This window comes from Nerophis ophidion, linkage group LG11, assembly GCF_033978795.1.
Source record: "Nerophis ophidion isolate RoL-2023_Sa linkage group LG11, RoL_Noph_v1.0, whole genome shotgun sequence".
In the NCBI taxonomy this organism is placed as follows: Eukaryota; Metazoa; Chordata; class Actinopteri; order Syngnathiformes; family Syngnathidae; genus Nerophis; species Nerophis ophidion.
In genome coordinates this window covers 57272414-57298351 of record NC_084621.1, presented here as the reverse complement: position 1 = coordinate 57298351, position 25938 = coordinate 57272414, and the positions used below count along the sequence as shown (strand labels likewise).

At 37.1% G+C, this 25938-nt stretch overlaps 1 protein-coding gene across 1 annotated transcript in view; it reads right to left on the bottom strand.

Annotated features, from left to right (window-relative positions):
- The window catches only part of znf407 (zinc finger protein 407), a 302639-nt gene that overhangs the window by 78889 nt on the left and 197812 nt on the right, over positions 1-25938 (bottom strand). The window contains exon 9 of the mRNA XM_061916333.1: positions 19262-19440. Within this exon, the coding sequence (XP_061772317.1) occupies positions 19262-19440 (179 nt within the window). The remainder of the gene's footprint in view (positions 1-19261; positions 19441-25938) is intronic.

Sequence of the window (25938 nt, the reverse complement as noted above, 5' to 3'; positions counted from 1 at the left end):
TCCCTGTGTCAAGCCTGTCATCTCTGCATCTTGGGGTTCGCCACCTCCATTTCCTGACAGAAACTTGCCAAGGGACATGTAACCAAATATTAACATTGGTGTATGTATAATTTTGACCCAGCAGATTTGGTAACATTTTCAGTAGACCCATAATAAATTAATTAAAAAAAAACAGACTTCATGTATGTATTTTGTGATCAACGAGTATGTGCTCCTATCACTCTATCACAAAAAAATTAGAGATGTAGAAATAATTGGAAACGCAAGACAGCCAGGACATTATGTTCTTTACAAGTGTATGTAAACGTTTGACCACGACAGTGTGTGTGTGTGTGTGTGTATATATATATATATATATATATATATATATATATATATATATATATATATATATATATATATATATATATATATATATATATATATATATATATATATATATCCATCCCCATCCATTTTCTACCACTTATTCCCTTTCGGGGTCGCGGGGGGCGCTGGCGCCTATCTCAGCTACAATATATATATATATATATATATATATATATACATACATATATATATAATTAATTAATTTAAAACCTTCTCACACTTGCGCTTACCAAAGGCATGCGGTAAAAGTAAGCATGCGCTAATTATTATAACACCTCTTCTCACTCCGGCACTTACCAAAGGTATGCAGTAAAAATTTGAGGGTGATGTAAGCTTGGACCTTAAATCCTACTGAATAGCTCTTAATCTTCTTCCCTTTATGCGATTTCAAATTACCGGTATTGAAATCAGCCTCCTCCATTTTGAAAATGATGATAGAGGAAGTGTCACTCGTGACGTCACGGGTTTGACCAGGCGGTAATACCAAGCATGCGCTAATTATTTCGGGAAGCGAGTTTGACCCGGCAGTAATTAAAGGCAGGCGCATACTATATGCCCTGCGGCAATTTAAGGATATACGGTATACATATATGTATATATATATATATATATATATATATATATATATATATATATATATATATATATATATATATATATATATGTATATATATATATATATATATATATATATATATATATATATATATATATATATATATGTATATATATATATATATATACATATATACATTCACACAAACACACACACACGCACACATATATATGTATGTAAACATCTGCACCACATTCAACCCTGAAATTAACCTCTGACCTTTTATTTTGCACTTCAAACAGACCACACAGACGTACTGTACATTAACAAAGCCGGCCACTAAAAAGGGAACTACAAAACAGCAGTGGCAGTAGCGACTTGTTATGTTAGAAATAAGAGGGCACTTAATTGGGATCTGAAAGTCTAATAGGCAGGACCTCTGATTACCAACTGCACATTGTCTTAAAATAGCCCACTGATTAGCAGCCAGGGGATTCAATTATGCTGGGGGAGAAATAAGGGGCCCTAATAGGCCACTGTATCAGAAAACATGGGACTCGGCTTTAGCTAAAGTGCTGATAATTGGTTGTTTAGTTGGGAAAGTTGAGCCTGTTGGTAATTAGTGATGCTGCTGGTGCATCCGGAGATTCACCAAACAGACGACACAAGATAGACAAATGCAGAAGACAAGGGTGCTTGGTGCAGTCAAAGGGGGCATGGGTCATTGTAGCGGTCACGTAAAGAGCACCTGAGCCAAATAATGTGTACATCATTGAAATTATTGTTACAAGAAGAAGTGTTGATTCAGTAGAGGGCAAGGAGGAATACAACTGAATATCAACTGTCTTGACCTTTTTTTTTTATACATCTATTCACTATTTTCCCCTTCTGACTATCTATCCTTCTTGTTTTCGACAGCTTAGCTATTCCCTGTGTCTGGGTAAGTAGTGTGTGTTTAAATTGAAAGGGAAGGTAGATTGAATAATGGATTAGCTTTTATAGGAGAAGGCGGCCTGTCTGGTCTCATTTTCAAGGTCCCATAGTGGAAAAAGAGTGCTGCCGTCAAGTATTCCTTCCACACGTCACTCACAGATGAGGGCATTTGGTGTTTGGGTTTCTTCAAGCATTAAAGCACATTTTAGCTCTTAAATTATTTATGCAAACATACAGGTGATGCAGTCAGTGTGAAGTTTGAAGAGAAAGTACTAAACAACCTACATAAAAGTGACACAAAAATGGCACAGGCCATTCCCATACACATCTATTGGATTTACGGTGACTACACTAGCAGTCACAAAACTCTTAGTGTATGTTGCTAAACACAGGTATGGATTTCATTTAAATAATGTCGAAATATATTATATGATGTACATTACGTAGGTATAAACACATTTGGATGACCTAATATAGGGCAATTGACATTTTATAATATATATATATATATATATATATATATATATATATATATATATATATATATATACTGTATATATATATGTCTTGATTGGATTATCCAGAGAATAGTGCTCGATACCATGGTAGAGCGCAATGTGTAGGTGTGGGAAAAATCACAAGACTACTTCATCTCTACAGAACTGTTTCATGAGGGGTTCCCTCAATTTCCTGACGATTGAGGGAACCCCTCATGAAACAGTTCTGTAGAGATGAAGTAGTCTTGTGATTTTTTTCCCCACACATACATACATATACATACATACATGTATGTATGTATGTATGTATATGTATGTATGTGTGGGAAAAATCACACATACATACATGTATGTATGTATGTATATGTATGTATGTGTGGGAAAAATCACAAGACTACTTCATCTCTACAGAACTGTTTCATGAGGGGTTCCCTCAATCGTCAGGAAATTGAGGGAACCCCTCATGAAACAGTTCTGTAGAGATGAAGTAGTCTTGTGATTTTTTCCCACACATATATACATATACATACATGTATGTACGTATGTATGTAAATGTATGTATGTGTGGGAAAAATCACAAGACGTCAGGAGATTGAGGGAACCCCTCATGAAACAGTTCTGTAGAGATGAAGTAGTCTTGTGATTTTTTCCCACACATACATACATACATATATATATATATATATATATATATATATATATATATATATATATATATATACTGATGGTATAGGTTAGGGGTCGGCAACCGAAAGTGCCATGTTGGACCAAAAATACAAAAAGATTATCTGTATGGAGCGGCAAAAAATTAAAAGACTTATATAAGTGTTACAATGATGGCAACACATTATGTAAGTGGCTAATTAGCTATATTAGCCCAGTGTTTTTCAACCTTTTTTGAGCCAAGGCACATTTTTTGTGTTGAAAAAATCCGGAGGCACACCACCAGCAGAAATCATCAACTCAGTTGACAGTTAAAAGTCATTGTCGCAATTGTTGGATATGATTGTATCTGAGATAGGCACCAGCGCCCCCCAGAACCCCAAAGGGAATAAGCGGTAGTAAATGGATTGATGGATTGACCTTAAAGCATAACCAAGCATGCATCAATACAGCTCTTGTTTCAAAGTAGGTGTACTGTCACATCATGCCATGACTTATTTGGAGTTTTTTTGCTGTTTTCCTGTGCGCAGTGTTTTAGCGCTCCTATTTTGGTGGCTTTTTTCTTTTTTTTGATATTTTCCTCTAGCAGCTTTATGTCTTCCTTTGAGCAATATTTCCCGCATCTACCTTATTTTAGCAATCAAGAATATTTCAGTTGTTTATATCTGTCTTTGTGGGTACAGTGTTGATTGTCATATCATGATCGGATTTACATTGTGGACGCTGTCTTTGCTCCACAGTAAGTTTTTGCTGTCGTCCAGCATTCTGTTTTTGTTTACTTTGCATCTAGTTCAGTTTTAGTTTCGTTATGCATAGCCTTCCCTAAGCTACAAAGCCTTTTCTTAAGGGCACTCACCTTTTGTTCATTTTTGGTTTAAGCTTAAGACACCTTTTTACCTGCATTTACAAAGCAATTAGCTGCCGCCTGCCACCTACTGAAATGGAAGAGTATTGCACGGCTCTAGACAGCACCGACACTCAAAAACAACAACACATAAATTGGAGACTATAATTACTGGTTTGCAAAAAATGCTTTCATCACAAATATGTGAAATTAGATCATCTCCCACGGCACACCGGACTGTATGTTACGGCACAGACTGTATGTTACTATCAAAATGACTATGCCGCGGGCTGACGCAAATCTTCGTTGACAGAAATGTTGAAATGTAATACTTATTCTACAACATTGGAAAACATTAGTAAGACGTCTCAGAGGGTGAAATAACTCCTGGAAATGATTGTCTTAGAATGGCCAAAGGTATTTCTATTTTTCACATTTGAATAATGCTGTATAATAGACTGTTTTTATATTATTCACATGTAAAAAATACCTAAGTGTTTATTGTTTATTGTGACAGAACTGTGGTGCTGAATTTCCCCTAGGGATCAATAAAGTACTTTATATTATATTCTATAGATGTGTGTGTCCAATTAAAAAATACATATTTTTCACTCCATTTTTTTTTCCATTTCCATGCATTTTGGAAAAAGCTTCATGGAGTCACCAGGGCACCGCATCTGGCTCTTGAGCCCTGGGTTGCTGACCCTTGGTCTAGGTGAATTGAAAGCAGGGACAATAATGGAAGAGTGGAACCAGTCCACATTCTGCCCCATCCTCAAAACCAAGGGATATTGACTGGAGAGCAAGAATTACAGGGGAATTTTTCCCTATCAGTCATGATGGATCGTTTTTTTAAACAAATACAACAAAGAAGACTGAGAGTCCAGATAGGGAGCATCCGGTCAGAGAGCTAGTGTGGCTTCAGACCAGGGAGCGGCACAAGTGACGAGGTTTCAGTTTTGATACGAGGTGAAACGATTAGTTTGAACAATAATTGATTGGAATCATAATTTGAGATTGTCGATACGATTTAGGGACAATGTTAGTTTTTAAAAAAAGATATGATTTGAAACGATTCAATGAGCTTAAATCCATTCAGTAATTCTTTAGCCAAAAATGTAACCAGCGTGACTGTGAAATAAATACTTGACACTGAACACTGCAGATGACATTTCCTATATTACTGTAATTTCTTGCAAGGGAATTATGTTTACATAATTATACAAGCGATTAAGTAAACAACAATTAAGGACCAATGCATTCACATTTTATTTGAATAAAGTGCAACAAACACTTTAGGTTAATTTATCAAGAGTAAATCTTTTCTGCTCTGATTTTCAACATTCAAGAAATGTTCAATAAAAGTATGGTAATCAACATTTTAAAAGTAGATTTACCTACTACTTATGCTGTTGTTTCTAAACATACAAATGTTATTCAACATTATTAAAATTATAGTGCAACTAACATATGTTCAGGTTGAATTAACAGTAGACTTCCCTGAAAAATTAAGTGCAACCAAATCTTTAAGTTAAATTTGCAGTGGTTTGACCTGCTACTACTCTCATTTTAATGAACAGCTGGGGTGGCCGAGAAAAGTCACCACAACTTTCAGTTGTAGCACAACTGCAAAAGCCGCAACACGACAACTTTCAGCTGTTGCACGATTGCAAGAAGCTCCAACAAACAGAAATGCTAAAACACAACAACTAAAAGTCAAAACACAACAACTATAAGCCAAAACACAACAACAAAGGCGCATCGTAAGTGACAGTAGACAGGTTTCGGCGACGGATCAAGTGAGTGACTTGAAAAGTGAAACACGGTGTAATGAACAAAGTTGGAAAAATTAGTTAAGTGTGACCACTGTTTTAGTCATAAATAACTTTGTTTTAATTATTCATAAATACTTACAGTATATACTATACTATTTTCCCAGAGACAGGTCTATTTCATTATTTTCCGTTGTTACCCAAACAGAGATTAAGAAACTCATGTTGTATTTATTTATGATAGCTAAAAGTTCTCGACATTCCAATTAGTGGTAAAAAATACTAATGAGAAGTACAAGTTTATGACATTTGAAAGGGTGTGCATTATCTATTATTATTATAAACCATCATTACATAGGTGCCTAATTTGGTCTGAAAAATATTTTCAACGATGCCATTGTTTATCTAAAATAATTTGTGGGACAAAGATATGTTCTTGGCCCAGGTTTATGTAGAATCACCAAATGTTCAGAGAACTTCAATGCCTTACAGTATATACACTTCTGAAAAAAAATAAAATTCCCAAAGATCTCAGCATGTGTAAACACACCATCATTCTAAGGACAGTACGACTGTACATGAGGGAGACATGGATGCTCACACAGAAATTAAAAAGCAGACTTCCAGCCACACCAATGAATGTAGAACATTACATTCATCATCGAAAGAAACCAACTACCATGGTATGAACGTGTAATGACCATGCCATACACATAAGACATTATGAGAATATATGGCTGCAACCCCTTAAATAAGCAAACAAATACAACGTTGCGAGAACGAAAATCAAAGAAACAACCCAAGGAGAAGAAAAAAACTTTGATTAAGTGAACAAAACTGTGAGGACTGGTTGGCACAGTGATGCCGGAAATTTTCCTTTGTGGATGCGTAGCCATGAACACGGCAAGAGGTAAAAAATAATGAATTTATTGTAAGTAACAAAGGGAGCGAAATAACAAAAACACTGTAGCTAATAAAAAGGCGAACCAAAAACGCTAGTATGAAAACTAGGAAGTACAAATAGACAACTAAAATGGCACGTAGGCACAAAAAGAAAAAAACAAATCATCAGTATGTAAACTGGAATTAACAAGTGGCTTAACAACAAAAACGACCCCTTCACTGAATTGAATGTTGACGTTTGGTTAAGAGACTTGAATACTGACTGGTCAACAGACCTCAGGGTGAGCATAATGTGGTAAGGTTATAGGAGAAAACAGTTAAGAAAGTATTAAAATAGCAACAAGTGTATCAAGCATACTGTTCCTAAGGTTTTGTGCCATTCGAAGAGAATGTGTTCCATTAACTACCATGTAAACACATTGTATGATTATTACAAGCACTGCTGATTTGATGTCCTATAGGTGTTTTTCAAAGAACTGTGATCATTCGTTTTATCACATATTTTCCCATTGAAACATGTCACACGTAACACATTATCGAAGAAAGCTGGTTTTATCAGCAGTGCGTGTGCCTTTTTTCACAATGTCAACACAGTGTCAAACTGTATGCAGTGTAATACTAAAAGCACATTTGCTTGACATACACACTTGTCCTTCATGATGCTTCAACACAATGCACAAGTAAAACCCACCAGAGAACAGTGTCATTTCATAGGGAACGGAGCGTGAAATCTCAGGAGAGGAAACTGGTATGCACAGATGCAGAACTAGGGAAAAAAAATGCTATCAAAACTCTCATTATTTTACAAAGTCATCTAATGAGTAATCTGCATGCAATACATTGGGATTATCTGTGGTACAGGGTGTGCACTAAAAATAAATAATCTGCTGTGATATGTCTGCTCTAACTATCTACAGCAGGAGTCACCAACGTGGTGCCCGCGGGCACCAGGTCGCCCGTAAGGACCAGATGAGTCGCCCGCTTGCCTGTTCTAAAAATAGCTCAAATAGCAGCACTTACCAGTGAGCTGCCTCTATTTTTCAAATTGTATTTATTTACTAGCAAAATGGTCTCGCTTTGCTTGACATTTTAAATTCTAAGAGAGACAAAACTCAAATAGAATTTGAAAATCCAAGAAACTATTTTAAAAAATTGGTCTTCCATCCATCCATTTTCTACCGCTTATTCCCTTCAATTGTTTAAATAAATTAATTGATTTTTTTTTTTACTTTGCTTCTAATAACTTTCAGAAAGACAATTATAGAGAAAAAATACAACCTTAAAAATGATTTTAAGATTTTTAAACACATATACCTTTTTTACCTTTTAAATTCCTTCCTCTTCTTTCCTGACAATTTAAATCAATGTTCAAGTAAATTATTTTTTTTATTGTAAAGAATAATAAATACGTTTTAAATTAATTCTTCAATGTAGCTTCTGTTTTTTCAACCAAGAATGTTTGTGTAATATTTCTTCAAACTTATGATTAGAATTCAAAAAAAATTATTCTGGCAAATCTAGAAAATCTGTAGAATCAAATTTGAATCTTATTTCAGTCTTTTGAAATTATTCAAAAAAAAAATTTCTGGAAAATCTAGAAGAAATAATGATTTGTCTTTGTTAGAAATACAGCTTGGTCCAATTTGTTATATATTGTAACCAAGTGCAGATTGGATTTCAACCTATTCAAAACATGTCATCAAAATTCTAAAATTAATCTTAATCAGGAAAAATTACTAATGATGTTCCATAAATTATTTTTTTTATTTAAAAAAAAAAAGATTCGAATTAGCTAGTTTTTCTCTTCTTTTTTTCGGTTGAATTTTGAATTTTAAAATGTCGAAATTTAAGATAAACTATGTTTCATAACTTAATTTTCATTTTTTTCGTGTTTTCTCCTCTTTTAAACCGTTCAATTAAGTGTTTTTTCATCATTTATTCTATACAAAAAACCTTCCATAAAAGGAAAAAAAATGTACGACGAAATGACAGACAGAAATACCCGTTTTTTTTATACATATAGATTGATTTATTAAAGGTAAATTGAGCAAATTGACTATTTCTGGCAATTGTTTTAAGTGTGTATCAAACTGGTAGCCCTTCGCATTAATCAGAACCCAAGAAGTAGCTCTTGGTTTCAAAAAAGTTGGTGACCCCTGATCTACCGTGTGTTAAGGAAATCGTAATTACACACTGTTTATTTGATTTAGCTTTTTTTAGGCACAGAATAACCAATTCAACACTGTGACTTATAGGTTGAAAAATAATCACATTAGATATATTTCCGAAAAAATGTTTTGTTGTGAAGTTAACATTGCTGACTTATTTGCTGTGTACCTGCAGTGCTGCATTCTGAGGTGTTTGAGTTGCGCTGCAGTGCTATGGTGTGCTCACAAAATGTCCTGCCGGCTCCATCTAGTGCATCTCACTACTGATCCCACAAGAAAGACAATTGTCATCACCATTATATTAAACTTTACCCCTTTTCCTTTTTCTTCTAAAATTCTAATCATCATTCTCCACCATTGCTTGCTGGGTCTAATTCCCCCTTTTCTTTCTTTGTAAAAGACCTCTGCTTTCATCCTTGAGAAGGGCTTTAATTTGAGCTGCAACACTGAATAAAGAAGGGAAGATGGTGAACGACGTGGGGGAAGAGAGAGTTATATGGGAAGACAGAGTTGCAGTCGAGACATTTGGGTGTCAATCAATCCGACGCTAGGAGCAGCAAGGGTCTGTGAGTAGGGTGCGTTTGATCTGTGTCTTTCAAAGGGGAAACAGCAGGAAGGGCCATCACACTTGATTTGCCTCTTGCTGCTGGCCCTGCTGCCATTCTGACAAGGAGCAATCATAAGCAGGTTAATTCAACATCCACCTTATTAATCTTTTTCCCCTGTCTCCTTCTTTTGCTTCTTTCTAGCATATCGGTTACCACCCCATCTATCTTTTATTTTTATTTTTTTTAAGGAAAAGATCACAAGTCCGAGTGTAACACTTTTTTTTTTTTTTTTTTTTTTTTTTACCAACTCAGTATATCACTGCAGTAGCATTAGAAATTATGATGCCACTGTTTTAGGTGATAGAAAAATCCATTATTGTTGTCACAGATGTTATCATTTTCCAGAAAAAGATGTCCAAAGGACAAGGTTTAGCTCATCTAATTTTGCATATTTCTCTTTCCTCAATATATTATCATGAACCTGTGAATGCAAGAGAGGGGTGTCATTTTTTGCCTGAGAAATGCTTGTTAAAGTCACTTAAGATGTGACTTTAAGGTTTTACTACTTACGTACAAAATACTACACGGTCTAGCTCCATCCTATCTTGCCGATTGTATTGCACCATATGTCCCAGCAAAAAATCTGCGTTCAAAGGACTCCAGCTTGTTAGTGATTCCCAAAGCCCAAAAAAAGTCTGCGGGCTATAGAGCGTTTTCATTTCGGGCTCCAGTACTCTGGAATGCCCTCCCGGTAACAGTTCGAGATGCCACCTCAGTAGAAGCATTTAAGTCTCACCTTAAAACTCATTTGTATACTCTAGCCTTTAAATAGACTCCCTTTTTAGACCACTTGATCTGCCGTTTCTTTTCTTTTTCTTCTATGTCCCACTCTCCCTTGTGGAGGGGGTCCGGTCCGATCCAGTGGCCATGTACTGCTTGCCTGTGTATCGGCTGGGGACATCTCTGCGATGCTGATCCGCCTCCGCTTGGGATGGTTTCCTGCTGGCTCCGCTGTGAACGGGACTCTCGCTGCTGTGTTGGATCCGCTTTGGACTGGACTCTCGCGACTGTGTTGGATCCATTATGGATTGAACTTTCACAGTATCATGTTAGACCCGCTCGACATCCATTGCTTTCCTCCTCTCTAAGGTTCTCATAGTCATCATTGTCACCGACGTCCCACTGGGTCATTATTGTCACCGATGTCCCACTGGGTGTGAGTTTTCCTTGTCCTTATGTGGGCCTACCGAGGATGTCGTGGTGGTTTGTGCAGCCCTTTGAGACACTAGTGATTTATGGCTATATAAGTAAACATTGATTGATTGATTGTTCTAAGTAAGTACACCTTCAACTATTTTGATACACTATTAACCATACAATGTTTTTTAATATATATATATATACACATATATATATATATATATATATATATATATATATATATATATATTATGGGTGTGGGAAAAAATCGATTCGAATACGAATCGAATCTCATTTTTAAAAAAATGTTTTTTGTTTTTTTTTATCAATCCAACAAACCACTACACAGCAATACCATAACAATGCAATCCAATTCCAAAACCAAACCTGACCCAGCAACCCTCAGAACTGCAATAAACAGAGCAATTGAGAAAACACAAACAGGACACAGAACAAACCAAAGGTAATGAAACGAAAATGAATATTATCAACAAAAGTATCAATATTAGCTATAATTTCAGCAAAGCAATGATTAAAAATCCCTCATTGACATTATCATTAGACATTTCTTAAAAAAAAAAGTACAATAGTGTCACAGTGGCTTACACTTGCATCGCATCTCATAAGCTTGAAAACACACTGTGTCCAATATTTTCACAAAGATAAAATAAGTCATATTGTTGGTTCGTTTAATAGTTAAAACAAATTTACATTATTGCAATCAGTTGATAAAACATTGTCCTTTACAATTATAAAAGCTTTTTAAAAAAAAATCAACTACTCTGCTTGCATGTCAGCAGACTGGGGTAGATCCTGCTGAAATCCTATGTATTGAATGAATACAGAATTGTTTTGAATTGGAAAAAAATATTTTTTGAATCGAGAATCGAATCGAATTGTGACCCCAAAAATCGATATTGAATCGAATTGTGGGACACCCAAAGATTCGCAGCCCTAATATATATACATATATATACATATATATACATATATAAAACAATAAATCATGGTCACATCCATCTTAGTTATCGTCAAAAACCTATTTTCCCTTGGCAAAAATAGGAGGATAACAAAATTAACTGACATTTTCGTCGACTGAAGAAAAACGAGACAAAAATGTTGACAGACACGAAATCCAATCACATTCAATTTTTTTTGTGGATGGGTGGGACAAGTTCGGATTATAACCAATCACAGCTCTTTAACAGCGTACATATGTAAGAGGGACCGGACGTTAGTTACGAAGGAGAGACGATCAGATGAGGAAATTGAAACTCTCACCGCAAAAATAATAATGTATGGATTTAACATGTCCCACATCATAGTATGTGCACACATATACCAGCTCAGTGGTCTTGTGGTTAGAGTGTCTGCCCTGAGACTGGGAGGTTGTGAGTTCAAACCCCCACCGAGTCATTCCATAGACCAGTGGTTCTCAAATGGGGGTACGCGTAGCCCTGGGGGTACTTGAAATTATGCCAAAGGGTATGTGAGATTTTTTTTAAATATTCTAAAAAAAGCAACAATTCAAAAATCCTTTATAAATATATTTATTGAATAATACTTCAGCAAAATATGAATGTAAATTCATAACTGTAAAATAAATGCAACAATACAATATTCAGTGTTGACAGCTAGATTTTTTGTAGACATGTTCCATAAATATCTATGTTAAAGATTTATTTTTTTGTGAAGAAATGTTTAAGATTAAGTTCATAAATCCAGATGGATGGCATAGACTTCAAAAAATTGGGGCCCATTGCCTCCCTCATTGACACTCAGCATCAAAGGTTGGAATTGGGGGTTAAATCACCAAATGACTCCCGAGTGCGGCGCATTCTGCTGCTCACTGCTCGCCTCACCTCCCATGGGGTGAACAGGGAGATGGGTTAAATGCAGAGGAAACATTTCACCACACACGTGACAATCGCTGGAACTTTAACTTTAACACATGGGAGAAAGTGATAAGGACACATTTGATTTTTGACACTATATGATGCCATCAGCAGGCGGGTTATCGTGACATCAACACAACTGTGTGTTAAAGCTATATGTACAGTATCTGCTGCTTACATAAACAAATGACGGCATGCATTGTAACTATTTCACAACACACATACATTCCTGCTTTGCCAAAGATGTAGCATACAAAATAGAAAAAGTGCCTGAAAGATATTTATCGGCATTGTATGCATCATACATCATTCCTAACCGTAGGATCGTGCTACTTTTGTGTTAAACAAATGCTTTGCAGGTCGTCTAAATAAAGGTCTTTTCAAATTAACTTTAAATAGTCCTTATCTTTCATACTTTATATTTTGGTCAAATATATTTCCTGCAATTTTAGCTGACTAAAATGTTGTGTAATTTTGTTGACTAACACTAGACTAAAACTAAATCACTTAAGATGGCTAAAATTAGACTAAAATACATATTCGTCAAAACGCTATGACTAAAACCAAATGAGAAACTGCTGCCCAAATTACCACTGGTTATATCAGGGGTCTCAAACTCACTTCAACTGGGGGCCACTGGACGCAGAGTCCGGGTGAGGCTGGGCCGCAAGAAAATATTTCTTAAAAAAAATGTTGCATACTCCTCTGCATGTTTAGTTGTATAATGACGTTTCAAATTGTATCCCTTGTGCACCGCAACTTTCTCTGTGCAAATAAGACACGTCGGGGTGCCCCTGTGCTCAACAAAGAAATATTGCATCTCCCACTTTTCCTGGAATTGTCTTTGCTCGTCACTAACCTTTCTCTTCACTGCAGGCTTTGAAAAAGACATATTTGGGGTTGTGGAATATATTTGTATTTAGCCGACGCATGGAGAATAATGTTATTTCCGCAATGTGTGTCGTTCCGCTTTTCCTCCCTACAGCAACACGGTGGTCGGCGGATAATTCGCGGGAAAGTACAGGGATAGCGAGCGCAAAAAAGTGACGGCTCCCCGAGTGTCACCCGAAATATATACAGTGTACATCACGTGAGGCAATGCAAATTAAACAATAATAAAAAAAAACAAATGGTCCAGGTTATCGGGGACTGTTATTACTGATGGACGGGTGTCGCGGTGTGACAGCAGCCAGGCACGTAAGAAAACCCTCGTCTCCATTGCAACGTCTTTGTCGCTTTCACTCATTTGCCGCTTTTCCACTAATGCAGGGGTAGGCAACACAGAACATTGAAAGAGCCATTTTGGAGCCAAATAACACGACGTTGTCAAGCGCCGTTCATATAAATCTCGTGGGCCGCACTAACATTAAACTTTCATATTAAGCTGGGGGCCGCAAAATTACATCTCGCGGGCCGCAATTGGCCCGCCGCGTGTTAGAGACCCCTGGGTTATATCACTAACCTTAGATGTGATTTTATAGGCTTCAGTTCCCCACGACCCCGAGCGGGACAAGCGTTAGTAAAAGAATGGATGGATGGATAGATGTGATTTTGAAAGATGTAGAGTGAACTTTTCTTTACATGATTTTGCAATACAGACAACAGTTGAATTTTTTTTTTACAGCTAATGATTTATAATAGAATACAACAAAGCAAAAAAATATTAAAACTAAAATATTTTTTGCCAGCAAAGGTCATCCATGCATGCAGGGACAAAAACAGAGGTAAGGGAAATTTTGAGGTGAAAGGTTTTGAGGAAACATTGGGTTTGAGGTGAGAGGCTACTGTTTATTTGAAACTATAAGAGAAGGGACTGTCCTTGTGTCTGAGGAATAATATCACAATGACCAATGTGTGTCAGAGATTCAAGGGGAGAAGTTGCCCAAACAACACAAATATGTATTTGGTTTCAATAAAAAATGAACCAGAGTGCACCATGAATGCATGGCACCATACTCTAACTCTACAGTTTACATAGGAGGTCAGAAGGATAACAGGATAAAAGCTGTCCTCTGTGTTCCTCTGAAGGACAAGCACTCCGTCAATTAGATTTGGTGGCCTTCCAAGGACAAAGGGGGACCACTGGGATACAAAGAAACCAATAGCAAAAGAATATGATTTCATCTGTCTCTATGGCCTGAGTGACTGACAGGAAGACCCAACCAGCAATTTTTGAGAGATACTTCATTGTGGCTGTGAATAGCAAGACATGAGTCACAGACAAAAAAAAAAAAAAATGCAAAGACACAAAAAACACCGACCTTATGGAGCTTGGGTTAGATGACCTTCACCTAAATGTTACTAAAAACACACATAGAACCTGATCTACTAAAGGTTTTTGTCAATAAAACCACCTGCAAACAAGTACATGCACACACACGTGTACACTTGCACACCCAAAGCTGATCTAAAAGCTCGTGGTAATGCAGTCTGTCTTCATGTGAATATACGCAAATTGTTAGACCGCCCAGAACACTGGGAAGAGAAGATGCAAATATAGTAATTTAGAGCTTGCAATGTGATTTATAAAGGCTAAAACTGGTCTGAGGCAAGTGGTTTGCATCTATATTTAGCACGTTTGAAATGTGTGTGCAAACTGGCACAGTTATGCACAAATGGAGTGAGAAAGCGAGCAATCGTGCTGCAAGATGATGGACAGAAAATCCTTAGTTCAATGTGCGTCAACATATTTGGACTGTCAAAAATAATAATTAATAAACTTCACTTTTTAGCAATACCATTTTACAATTGTATAGTTTCTAGATTACCTAAAGCACTACATACAATTAATTCAAATGATTAATTTTGGGGTCTGCTACAGGTATTTTTTTGGCCTTAAGTTTTTTTTTTTCATACAGGAAAAAATCTTCTTGCAACTTCCATTTTCAAGCACTCTTGTAGCATTTCTGAACTATTCCAGACACACCGACAAAATACCGGCACCTCCCAGCGCACATCTTTAGCTCAAAATAGGTTATGTTCCTCCAAAATAATGAAACAACTCTAGTTGGACTGTTGGAGCAAATGATGTCATCAATGTGGAGAGGAACAAGTGTCTCCTTCGGCACAGGTGGAAGTACACAAAATCATCCTCATTTACGTATGACGGTCTGCTCCACATTTGCACTTGTAATCAATTACAAACACTGTGATCAAGTCCGCTGATAATACACATGATTTTATAGTTCGTACACACTGTTCAGTATGTGGTATTTGGATCTTAGAGGATCAAGCCTGAGGTTCTTACTTTCACTAACGGTGCATATTGCTTTAAGGTTTGGAATATATTGCAGAGAGAAAATAAACCTAAAAAATAATTTATCAAGAAATGCAGCAATAAATAAGCTACAGTTCTAAAGTGCCTCCAAGCATGAACTGTGCTTATAATCGGGCATAATCTAAATCACATTTAATTTAAACTTCGAACAGGGTTCTGCATAATGCGCAATAGTCCCACTGTTAACTACAACTCTATTTTTTGGTCGAAGTCAAAATAACACCCAAGTAGCCAAAGTATGTCCAAAAAACTGACACCAGAGTTCATTTTAAGTAAAAAACCCAAAACCAGTGAAGTTGGCCTTCTATGTAAATCGTAAATAATAACAGAATACAATTATTTACCAATCCTTTTCAACCTATATTCAATTGAATAGACTGCATTGATTGAAACATTATTTTTAGCAAATATTAGCTCATTTGGAATTTGATGCTTGCAACATGCGTCAAAAAAGCTGGCACAAGTGGCAAAAAACACAGAGTTGAGGAATGCTCATCAAACACTTATTTCGAACAGGTGAACAGGCTAATTGGGAAAAGGTGGGTGCCATGATTTGGTATAAAAGCAGCTTCCATGGAATTCACAAACAAGGATGGGGTGAGGGTCACCACTTTGTGAACAAATGCGTGAGCAAATTGTCGAACTGTTTAAGAACAACATTTTTCAACAAGCTATTGCATGGAATTTAGGGATTTCACCATCTAAGGTCCGTAATATCATTAAAAGGTTCAGAGAATTTGGAGAAATCACTGTACGTAAGCGATGTGAATTGAAGTGAATTATATTTATATAGCGCTTTTCTCTAGTGACTCAAAGCGTTTATATAGTGAAACCTAATATCTAAGTTTCATTTAAACCAGTGTGGGTGGCACTGGAAGCAGGTGGGTAAAGTGTCTTGCCCAAGGACATACTGGCAGTGACTAGGATGGCAGAAGCGGGGATCGAACCTGGAACCCTCAAGTTGCTGGCACGGCCACTCTACCAACCGAGCTGTAATGTTAAAGCAATGACCTTTAATCCCTCGGTACTGCATCTAAAAGCAATATCAGGCATCAGGATATTTGCATATGGGCTCAGGAACACTGTCGGTAACTACAGTTTGTCGCTATATCTGTAAGTGCAAGTTAAACCTCTACTATGCAAATCGAAAGCCATTTATTAACAACACCCAGAAAATCTGTTGGCTTCCCTGGGCCTGAGCTCATCTAAGATGGACTGATACAAAGGGGAAAAGTGTTCTCTGGTCTGACGAGTCCACATTTGAAATTGTTTTTGGAAATTCTGGACGTCGTGTACTCTGGATCAAAGAGGAAAAGAACCATTCAGATTGTTATGGGCGTACAGTTCAAAACCCAGAATCTGTGATGGTGTGTGGGTGTATTAGTGCCCAAGGCATCGGCAACTTACACATCTGTGAAGGCACCATTAATGCTGAAATGTCCATACAGGTTTTGGAGGAACATATGATGCCACCCCAGCAACGTTATCATGGACACCACTGCTTGTTTCAGCAAGACAACGTCAAGCCACGTGTTACAACAGCGTGACTTCATAGTAAAAGAGTGCGACTACCAGACTGGCCTGCCTGTCGACCAGACCTGTCTCTCATTGCAAATGGGTGGCGCAATATGAAGCTGAATATACCACAACGGAGACCCCAGACAGTTGAACAACTTAAACTGTGCATCAAGCAAGAATGGGAAAGAATTCCACCTGAAACGCTTCAAAAATTGGTCCCCTCAGTTCCCAAACGTTTACTGAGTGTAATTAAAAGGAAAGGCCATGTAACACACTGGTAAAATTGCCCTTGTGTCAACTTTTTGCAGTGTGTTGCTGCCATCAAACTCTAAGTTAATGATTAGAATTAGAAAAAAAATATTTGCTCACTTTGAACAGTAAATATATTTTCGTTGCAGTCTATTCAATTGAATATATGTTAAAAAGGATTTGAAAATCATGGTATTCTGTTTTTATTTACGAATTACACAGTGTGCCAACTTCACTGTTTTGGGGGTTTTGTACAAACTATTGCCATTATACTATTGGTTAATTTTATAGTTTTCCTTCATGACACTTCTGTGTGGCGGACTAAATGGGACAGTGTCAGTGTCTACTTTTTCAGCTGGTATTCTGGCGGCCTTCACTCTTTGCGACACCTGGCAGCCTACCGTTTAACAGCACAACCAATAGTGTGTTTTAAAGGGTTGGTGTATTACTATACAGCAGGGGTCACCAACAAGGTGCCCGCGGGCACCAGGTAGCCCGTAAGGACCAGATGAGTAGCCCAATGGCTTGTTCTAAAAATAGCTCAAATAGCAGCACTTAACCAGTGAGCGGCCTCTATTTTTTAAATTTTATTTATTTACTAGCAAGCTGGTCTCGCTTTGCTCGACATTTTTAATTCTAAGAGAGACAAAACTCAAATAGAATTTGAAAATCCAAGAAAATATTTTAAAGACTTGGTCTTCAGTTGTTTAAAAAAAATATTTTATTTTTTTACTTTGCTTCCTATAACTTTCGGAAAGACAATATTAGGGAAAAAATACAACCTTAAAAATGATTTTAGGATTTTTAAACACATATACCTTTTTACCTTTTAAATTCCTTCCTCTTCTTTCCTGACAATTTAAATCAATGATCAAGTATTGTTTTCATTTTTATTGTAAAGAATAATACATACATTTTAATTTCATTCTTCATTTTAGCTTCTGTTTTTTTGACGAAGAATATTTGTGAAATATTTCTTCAAACTTATGATGATTAAAATTCAAAAAAATTATTCTGGAAAATCTAGAAAATCTGTAGAATCAAATTTTAATCTTATTTCAAAGTCTTTTAAATTTCTTTTAACATTTTTGTTCAGGAAAATCTGGAAGAAATAATGATTTGACTTTGTTAGAAATATAGCTTGGTCCAAATTGTTATATATTATAACAAAGTGCAGATTGTATTTTAACCAATTTAAAACATGTCATCAAAACTCTAAAATTGATCTTAATCAGGAAAAATGACTAATAAATGTTCCTTAAATTTTTTGTTTAAATTTTTTCCAAAAGGTTCAAATTAGCTAGTTTTTCCTCTTCATTTTTTTCGGTTGAATTTTGAATTTTAAAGAGTCGAAATTGAAGATGAACTATGTTGCAAAAATTAAATTTTATTTTTTTTCGTGTTTTCTCCTCTTTTAAACCGTTCAATTGAGTGTTTTTTTCATCATTTATTCTCTACAAAAAACCTTCCGTAAAAGGATAAAAAAATATACACCGGAATGACAGACAGAAATACCCTTTTTTTTTTATATATAGGTTTATTTATTAAAGGTAAATTGAGCAAATTGGCTATTTCTGGCAATTTATTTAAGTGTGTATCAAATCGGTAGCCCTTTGCATTAATCAGTACCCAAGAAGTAGCTCTTAGTTTCAAAAAGGTTGGTGACCCTTGCTATACAGATAATTGAAAGGGTGGGGGGAATAACCGACAGCAGTTTGGTCAGCTAAAAGCTATAAATGTCAACTATTAATAAATCACGCAGTCATAATACATGAAACTTTGATGATGGTTGTAGCTCACGTTGGAGAGATTTGGGATTTTTTTGGATTGGATCAACAATATACCCTAAATGTGTGTATATAATATTACCTGCATGAAGGTAAGCAAGGTCTGGATTTTCAATATCAGGGTGGCTGTCCTTCAGGTGGTTGCGGAACTCAATGGGAGAGTTGGTGCCATAGTCACATTTTGGACAGTTGTACATCTTCACCCCCTCGTGTTTACCTGTATGGAGGATGTGCTTACGGATGTTCTCAGCACAGTTAGATCTGTAAAACAAAAGCAAATATGAAGGACACTGTGCTATCTAAATTGTTAAATAATATAATCATGAGATGGATACATTCTTGACATTTCTCCACCAAAGGTTTGATATATAACAACATTACAGTTTGTTGTATTCCTGTCTAATGATATTTGTAGTCAAATTAATCACACCTTTGCATTTGGATCAATCATGATTAATCTGAGGGTGATCTAGTGATCACTTCCTGAGGATCCTTGATGCCGAGGAATATTCATCCATCTTGCTATGGTCTGGATCGTTTGCTGACCTTTAGTCAGTCCAGGATGGATGGATATATACAATATCTGGGTAACTTTTCTAATAATGTCTGTACTGTTAACCTTGAGTTCTTAAAGCCCAAGTGCTCCTCTCTCCTCAAGTGTGCATGCGAGTGTGTATGTGTGCATGTATGAAGGGTCTAAGTGAGCAAAGTATGATTGTCAAATGTGATTTTAACGGTAAAATTCAATAAAATATATTTGCAAAAAATATAATATAATCACAAGATAGATACATGGTTGATGTTTCTCCACCAAAGGTTTGATATAACAACTTTAGAGTTTTTGGTATTCCGGTCTAAGGATATTTTTAGTCAGATTAATCACACCTGTGCATTTGGATTAATCATAGGTTGATATGTGCTTGCATGATATAGATAAACTTAAAAAAGACCCCTGTGATGAGTTGGCGACTTGTCCAGGGTGTACGCCGCCTTCCGCCCGATTGTAGCTGAGATAGGCACGAGCGCCCCCCGCAAGTCCAAAGGAAATAAGTAGTAGAAAATGGATGGATAAAAAAATACCCCAAAATTTGTAGAAAAATATAATCTTATTGTCAGAATGTTTATCCAGGAAAATTAGATACAAATATTTTATTTGCTCAAAATGTGGTAACAATTTTAGCTAAATTCCCGTTTGGGTTTATTTTGAAGTGAAATTTGCCAGCGAGCAAAGTTTTCTCACCTATTTTTACACCATCTTTGTATGGACCCGTTTATTGGCCCTATAACCTTAATGTAAGGTAAGGGAGTATGTGCACCTAAAATAAGTCTGCTGATACTTGATTAATAAATGATGATTAATGCAGTACTTTTTTGGGTAACACTTTAGTATGGGTAACACATATTCATCCATCCATCCATCCATTTTCTACCGCTTATTCCCTTTTGGGGTCGCGGGGGGCGCTGGCGCCTATCTCAGCTACAATCGGGCGGAAGGCGGGGTACACCATGGACAAGTCGCCACCTCATCGCAGGGCCAACACAGATAGACAGACAACATTCACACTCACATTCAAACACTAGGGCCAATTTAGTGTTGCCAATCAACCTATCCCCAGGTGCATGTTTTTGGAAGTGGGAGGAAGCCGGAGTACCCGGAGGGAACCCACGCATTCACGGGGAGAACATGCAAACTCCACACAGAAAGATCCCGAGCCTGGATTTGAACCCAGGACTGCAGGAACTTCGTATTGTGAGGCAGACGCGCTAACCCCTCTGCCACCGTGAAGCATTACGTGATTAGTTGCTTATTAACATGCAAATTAGTAACATATTAGTCGCTATTAAGTACTTACTAATGCCTTATTCTGCATGGCCTTATTATACAACCAGTAAGCCATGTACCAAGAGTCTTCCCTTAATAACCTCAGAATTATTGCATATTAGTAACCCTAACTCCAACCCTTATATGTTCCCCTATTGTCCAAATAACTCTAAATTAAGCATGTGTTACTTTAATAAGAAACTAATTAATGGTAAATATGTTCTAAAGTTTTACCCTTTTTTTGTAATTAATAACATGAGTTAACATTATTTCTGACATCCCTTGTTTGTTGTAATTATCAAACAAACTGGGGGGTTGTAGGAGTAGCCATATTTGGATTGAGTCTCAGAACATTCATTTCCAATTCCAACAATTGACACAATGACTGACAGTGCTAGGCAATTATAGTGTTCCCTTTTTGTTGTTATATTGCACATATCATGTTGAGTTTAACTTGTAAAGTAGTGGTGAGTGGAAACTGTTTGGCTGCTGCGTTACAACAACATTATCTGGAAGCTCACTGAAAGCACGGAAGTACTAAAGCTGGTACACTATACGTGTACCGTGGGGCAAAAACGTATTTAGTCAGCCACCGATTGTGCAAGTTCTCCCACTTAAAAGGATGACTGAGGTCTGTAATTTTCATCACAGGTACACTTCAACTGTGAGAGACAGAATGTGAAAAAAAAAAATCCAGGAATTCACATTGTAGGAATTTTAAAGAATTTATTTGTAAATTATGGTGGAAAATAAGTATTTGGTCAACCATTCAAAGCTCTCACTGATGGAAGGAGGTTTTGGCTCAAAATCTCACGACACATGGCCCCATTCATTCTTTCCTTAACACGGATCAATCGTCCTGTCCCCTTAGCAGAAAAACAGCCCCAAAGCATGATCTTTCCACCCCCATGCTTCACAGTAGTTATGGTGTTCTTGGGATGCAACTCAGTATTATTCTTCCTCCAAACACGACGAGTTGAGTTTATACCAAAATGGATACATGGATGATACAGCCGAGGATTGGGAGAATGTCGTGTGGTCAGATGAAACCAAAATAGAACATTTTGATATAAACTCAACTCGTCGTGTTTGGAGGAAGTAGAATACTGAGTTGCATCCCAAGAACATCACACCTATTGTGAAGCATGGGGGTGGAAACATCATGCTTTAGGGCTGTTTTTCTGCTTAGAAGACAGGACGATTGATCCGTGGTAAGGAAAGAATGAATGGGGCCATGTATCGTGAGATTTTGAGCCAAAACCTCCTTCCATCAGTGAGAGCTTTGAATGATTGACCAAATACTTATTTTCCACCATAATTTACGAATAAATTCTTTAAAATTTCTTAAATTTCACATTCTGTCTCTCACAGTTGAAGTGTACCTATGATTAAAATTACAGACCTCTGTCATCTTTTTAAGTGGGAGAACTTGCACAATCGGTGGCTGACTAAATACTTTTTTGCCCCACTGTATGTAGACACAGTACACCACGTAATCATTAATTTGTGTGAAACAAAGGTTTAAATACTGTAGGCATGACTGGAATAGTTTAGTGTGGAGGAACTTAACTGGTCCACAGGGAATCCTTACCACAAGTCCATCAAACACAGTTGGAATAAACTACAGCCTTTTCCAAAATCATTGACATCATTTTAAACAAACCCAAGTCATTGTCTTCCATTTTCCTTTTTGTAGCTACTACATCCATACCTTTTTCAAATAGTTATTGCATTATTTAAATTGTATGGAGTGAAGGCCTGACTAATTGTTATAGGGTTGTTAATGTTACAATATTTAATAAAAACAGACTGTGTGTGTATCTGCTAAGGGTGGTCAGAGAGGGCTACTGTAAACCGCTGGATGTAACAATGTCAGTGCACAGAGTCACACACAATCCTCTTCGGATTAATGATGCTGCCTGACCTGCTGCAAGGCTTGATCTAAACCTGACTATGAACACACACACACACACACACACACACACACACACACACACACACACACACATGCTATGGAAGGACTGGCTGGGTAACACAATCATGTGCATTCATTTGTTCATAGTTCAGGACGGTTGTAAATGCACCCGTGATAGAGCTACAACGGTTGTAACACAGTCATGGTTTTATACATATAGTTAAACAAACAAAGACTTCATTCATCATGTAAGCAATATTGTACCGCAAAGAACCATTTTTTTTTTTCCACAGACACATAAACACACACCATCATGTGTTGATGGATGGGACACTCATGCTCAGTTTGGACCTGACATTCCTGGACAGTATAATACGCAATTACTCTCTCTTATCACCTTTGCTGGGACAATAAAGCCTTACTGTGCCATAGCTCACACAAGCTGAAGAGAAAATTTGTTTTCACTTTTTTTGCAGAGACACCACTCTCCATCATGGGCCACAGTCCAGCCAGCTACACAGTAGGGCCAGGAAAAAACAACAACAACCTGTGTTCTGCTCACTCTGTATGAAATACATGAATGCTAACCTTGAAATCAGGTCAAAAAATGTACAAATGCAAGAGTGTAATGACCAATCTATTTTTTTTTTATGCCAGGAGTAGTCATTTGGGAAGGTGAACACTTCCCATTCTCACCTATGGTCATGAGCTTTGGGTTATGACCAAAAGGACAAAACCACGGGTACAAGCGGCCAAAATAAATAAGTTCCCCTTAGAGATCGGGTGAGAAGCTCTGTCATCCGGGAGGAGCTCAAAGTAAAGTCACTGCTCCTCCACATCGAGAGGAGCCAGATGAGGTCGTTCGGGCATTTGGTCGGGATGCCACCCCAACTTGTGTTTTGGGCGCATCCGACCGGTAGGAGGGCACGGGGAATGACCCAGGACATGTTGGGAAGACGATGTCTCCCGGCTGAAGACTATGTCTTCATCTGAAAATATAACCTAAGACCACTCAGCAGCAGTCCAGTCCTTTTTGTCTTGAGCCCAGGCGAGACGCTTTTGACGTTGTCTCTTATTCAAGAGTGGCTTTACACACGGAATGAGACAGCTGAAGCCCATATCTTGCATACGTCGGTGTGTGGTGGTTCTTGAAGCACTGACTCCAGCTGCAGTCCACTCTTTGTGGATCTCCCCCACATTTTTGAATCGGTTTTGTTTGACAATCCTCTCCAGGGCGCGGCTATCCCTCTTGCTTGTCCACTTTTTTCTACCACATCTTTGTCTTCCCTTCGCCTCTCTATTAATGTGCTTGGACACAGAGCTCTGGGAACATCCAACCTCTTTGGCAATGACCTTTTGTGTCTTGCCCTCCTTCTTTAAAGTATCAATGGTCATCTTTTGGACAGTTGTCAAGTCAGCAGTCTTCCCCATGATTGTGTGTCATACAGAATCAAAACGAGAGACCTTTTAAAGGCTTTTCCAGGTGTTTTGAAATAGTTAGCTAATTAGAGTGTGGCACCAGATGTCTTCAATATCTGACCTTTTCACCATATTCTAATTTTCTGAGATGTTGAATTTAGGGTTTTCATTGGTTGTCAGCTATAATCATCTCCTTTTTGGCAAAAAACACTTGAAATGTATCAGTCTGTTTGGAATGAATGTATACATTCTACAAGTTTGACTTTCTAAATGGAATTAATGAAATAAATCAACTTTTTCATGATATTCTAATAATATGACCAGCACCTGTACAATCATACCTGTCCGACAGTAGATTCCTGAAAGCAGCAGGCATCCACTGTCAGATCCACATAAAGTCGTTGGCCATATTTGTTCACATCATGAAAATCAGCTTTCTGAACAATGTCATATTCATTGATTATTATATCGTTCTGTAGAAATGTGGATATATTACAAATAGTGAGCTGACTTTTTTGGCAAAAGTGGAAGTAAAAATATATAAATTTAAGGGAACGCTAAAAACTTCTGAAGCGAGCGTAGGTGGATTCCTAGGGGGTAGTGCTATCTCTCAGATATGGTAATGGTGTAATTGTCGTATTAAAACAACACAGTGAGCATTTAGGAGTCAGCAGGTGTCACAGTTAGTGAAAGCCCACACCAGACCTCCTACTATACACTGTATTAATTAGCCCAACAGTGTTTCAACTTCCTCCCCCATGCATGCACTCACCATGGGAATCAGCCATACCGATGCCGCTTGCATATATCACCCCTTCTGGCTCGTCCTCTCTACTGCCCCCTTTTATTTTCATAATTTTCATATTTCTCCTCACAGCAAGCGTATGGTAATTGGGAAGGTGTAATTGAGAGGCACTTATGTAGAGGAGAGTCAAAAGTGTTTGAGTTTGTTAAGAGTTGGATGAGGGGTTTATTCAGATCAGTGGCTTTTTGTTGGACTTTTTACTGCCAAGAAAACCCACTAATAATCATTACCGGCCGCCATATCCCTACCTTCACTTTACAAAGTTGCAAACATGTCTGCCACTGTCAATAGGTGTGTCATCCTCAAAGCTACCACATAATTCAAACGCAGACAGCATTTACCAGCAAATTTAAATAAGAATATAGCATTATTCCATAACAAAACAGTCATTAGTTGGCAGAAGTCAGAGGGTACATATCAATTAAACCATTCACTTTGCCACTATTACATTAAAAACGTAAATAAAAAAATAAACACCAAGAAAGGTTTTGCAATTTGCATAAAAAGCTGGGGATTATTAAAATAGGTTTTTCATTAATTGACAGCAGAGGACTGCAAGTGCAAGGATGTGTTATATATATTAAATAATATAATTATTGCTCTCTATTATCTATCTTTGTATGAATATGTGATGCAGGAAATTACATGTCATGTATCATTTTCTACCTGCAAATTTACACATATTTAAGAATCAGTCTTGGTGGAGGACAATGTATGAAAAGCAAGCTATCAATGCCATTTTATTAATGTCATAAATACAGCATGCAAACATTATTTGGGATTTTTTTAGCTTGGTAT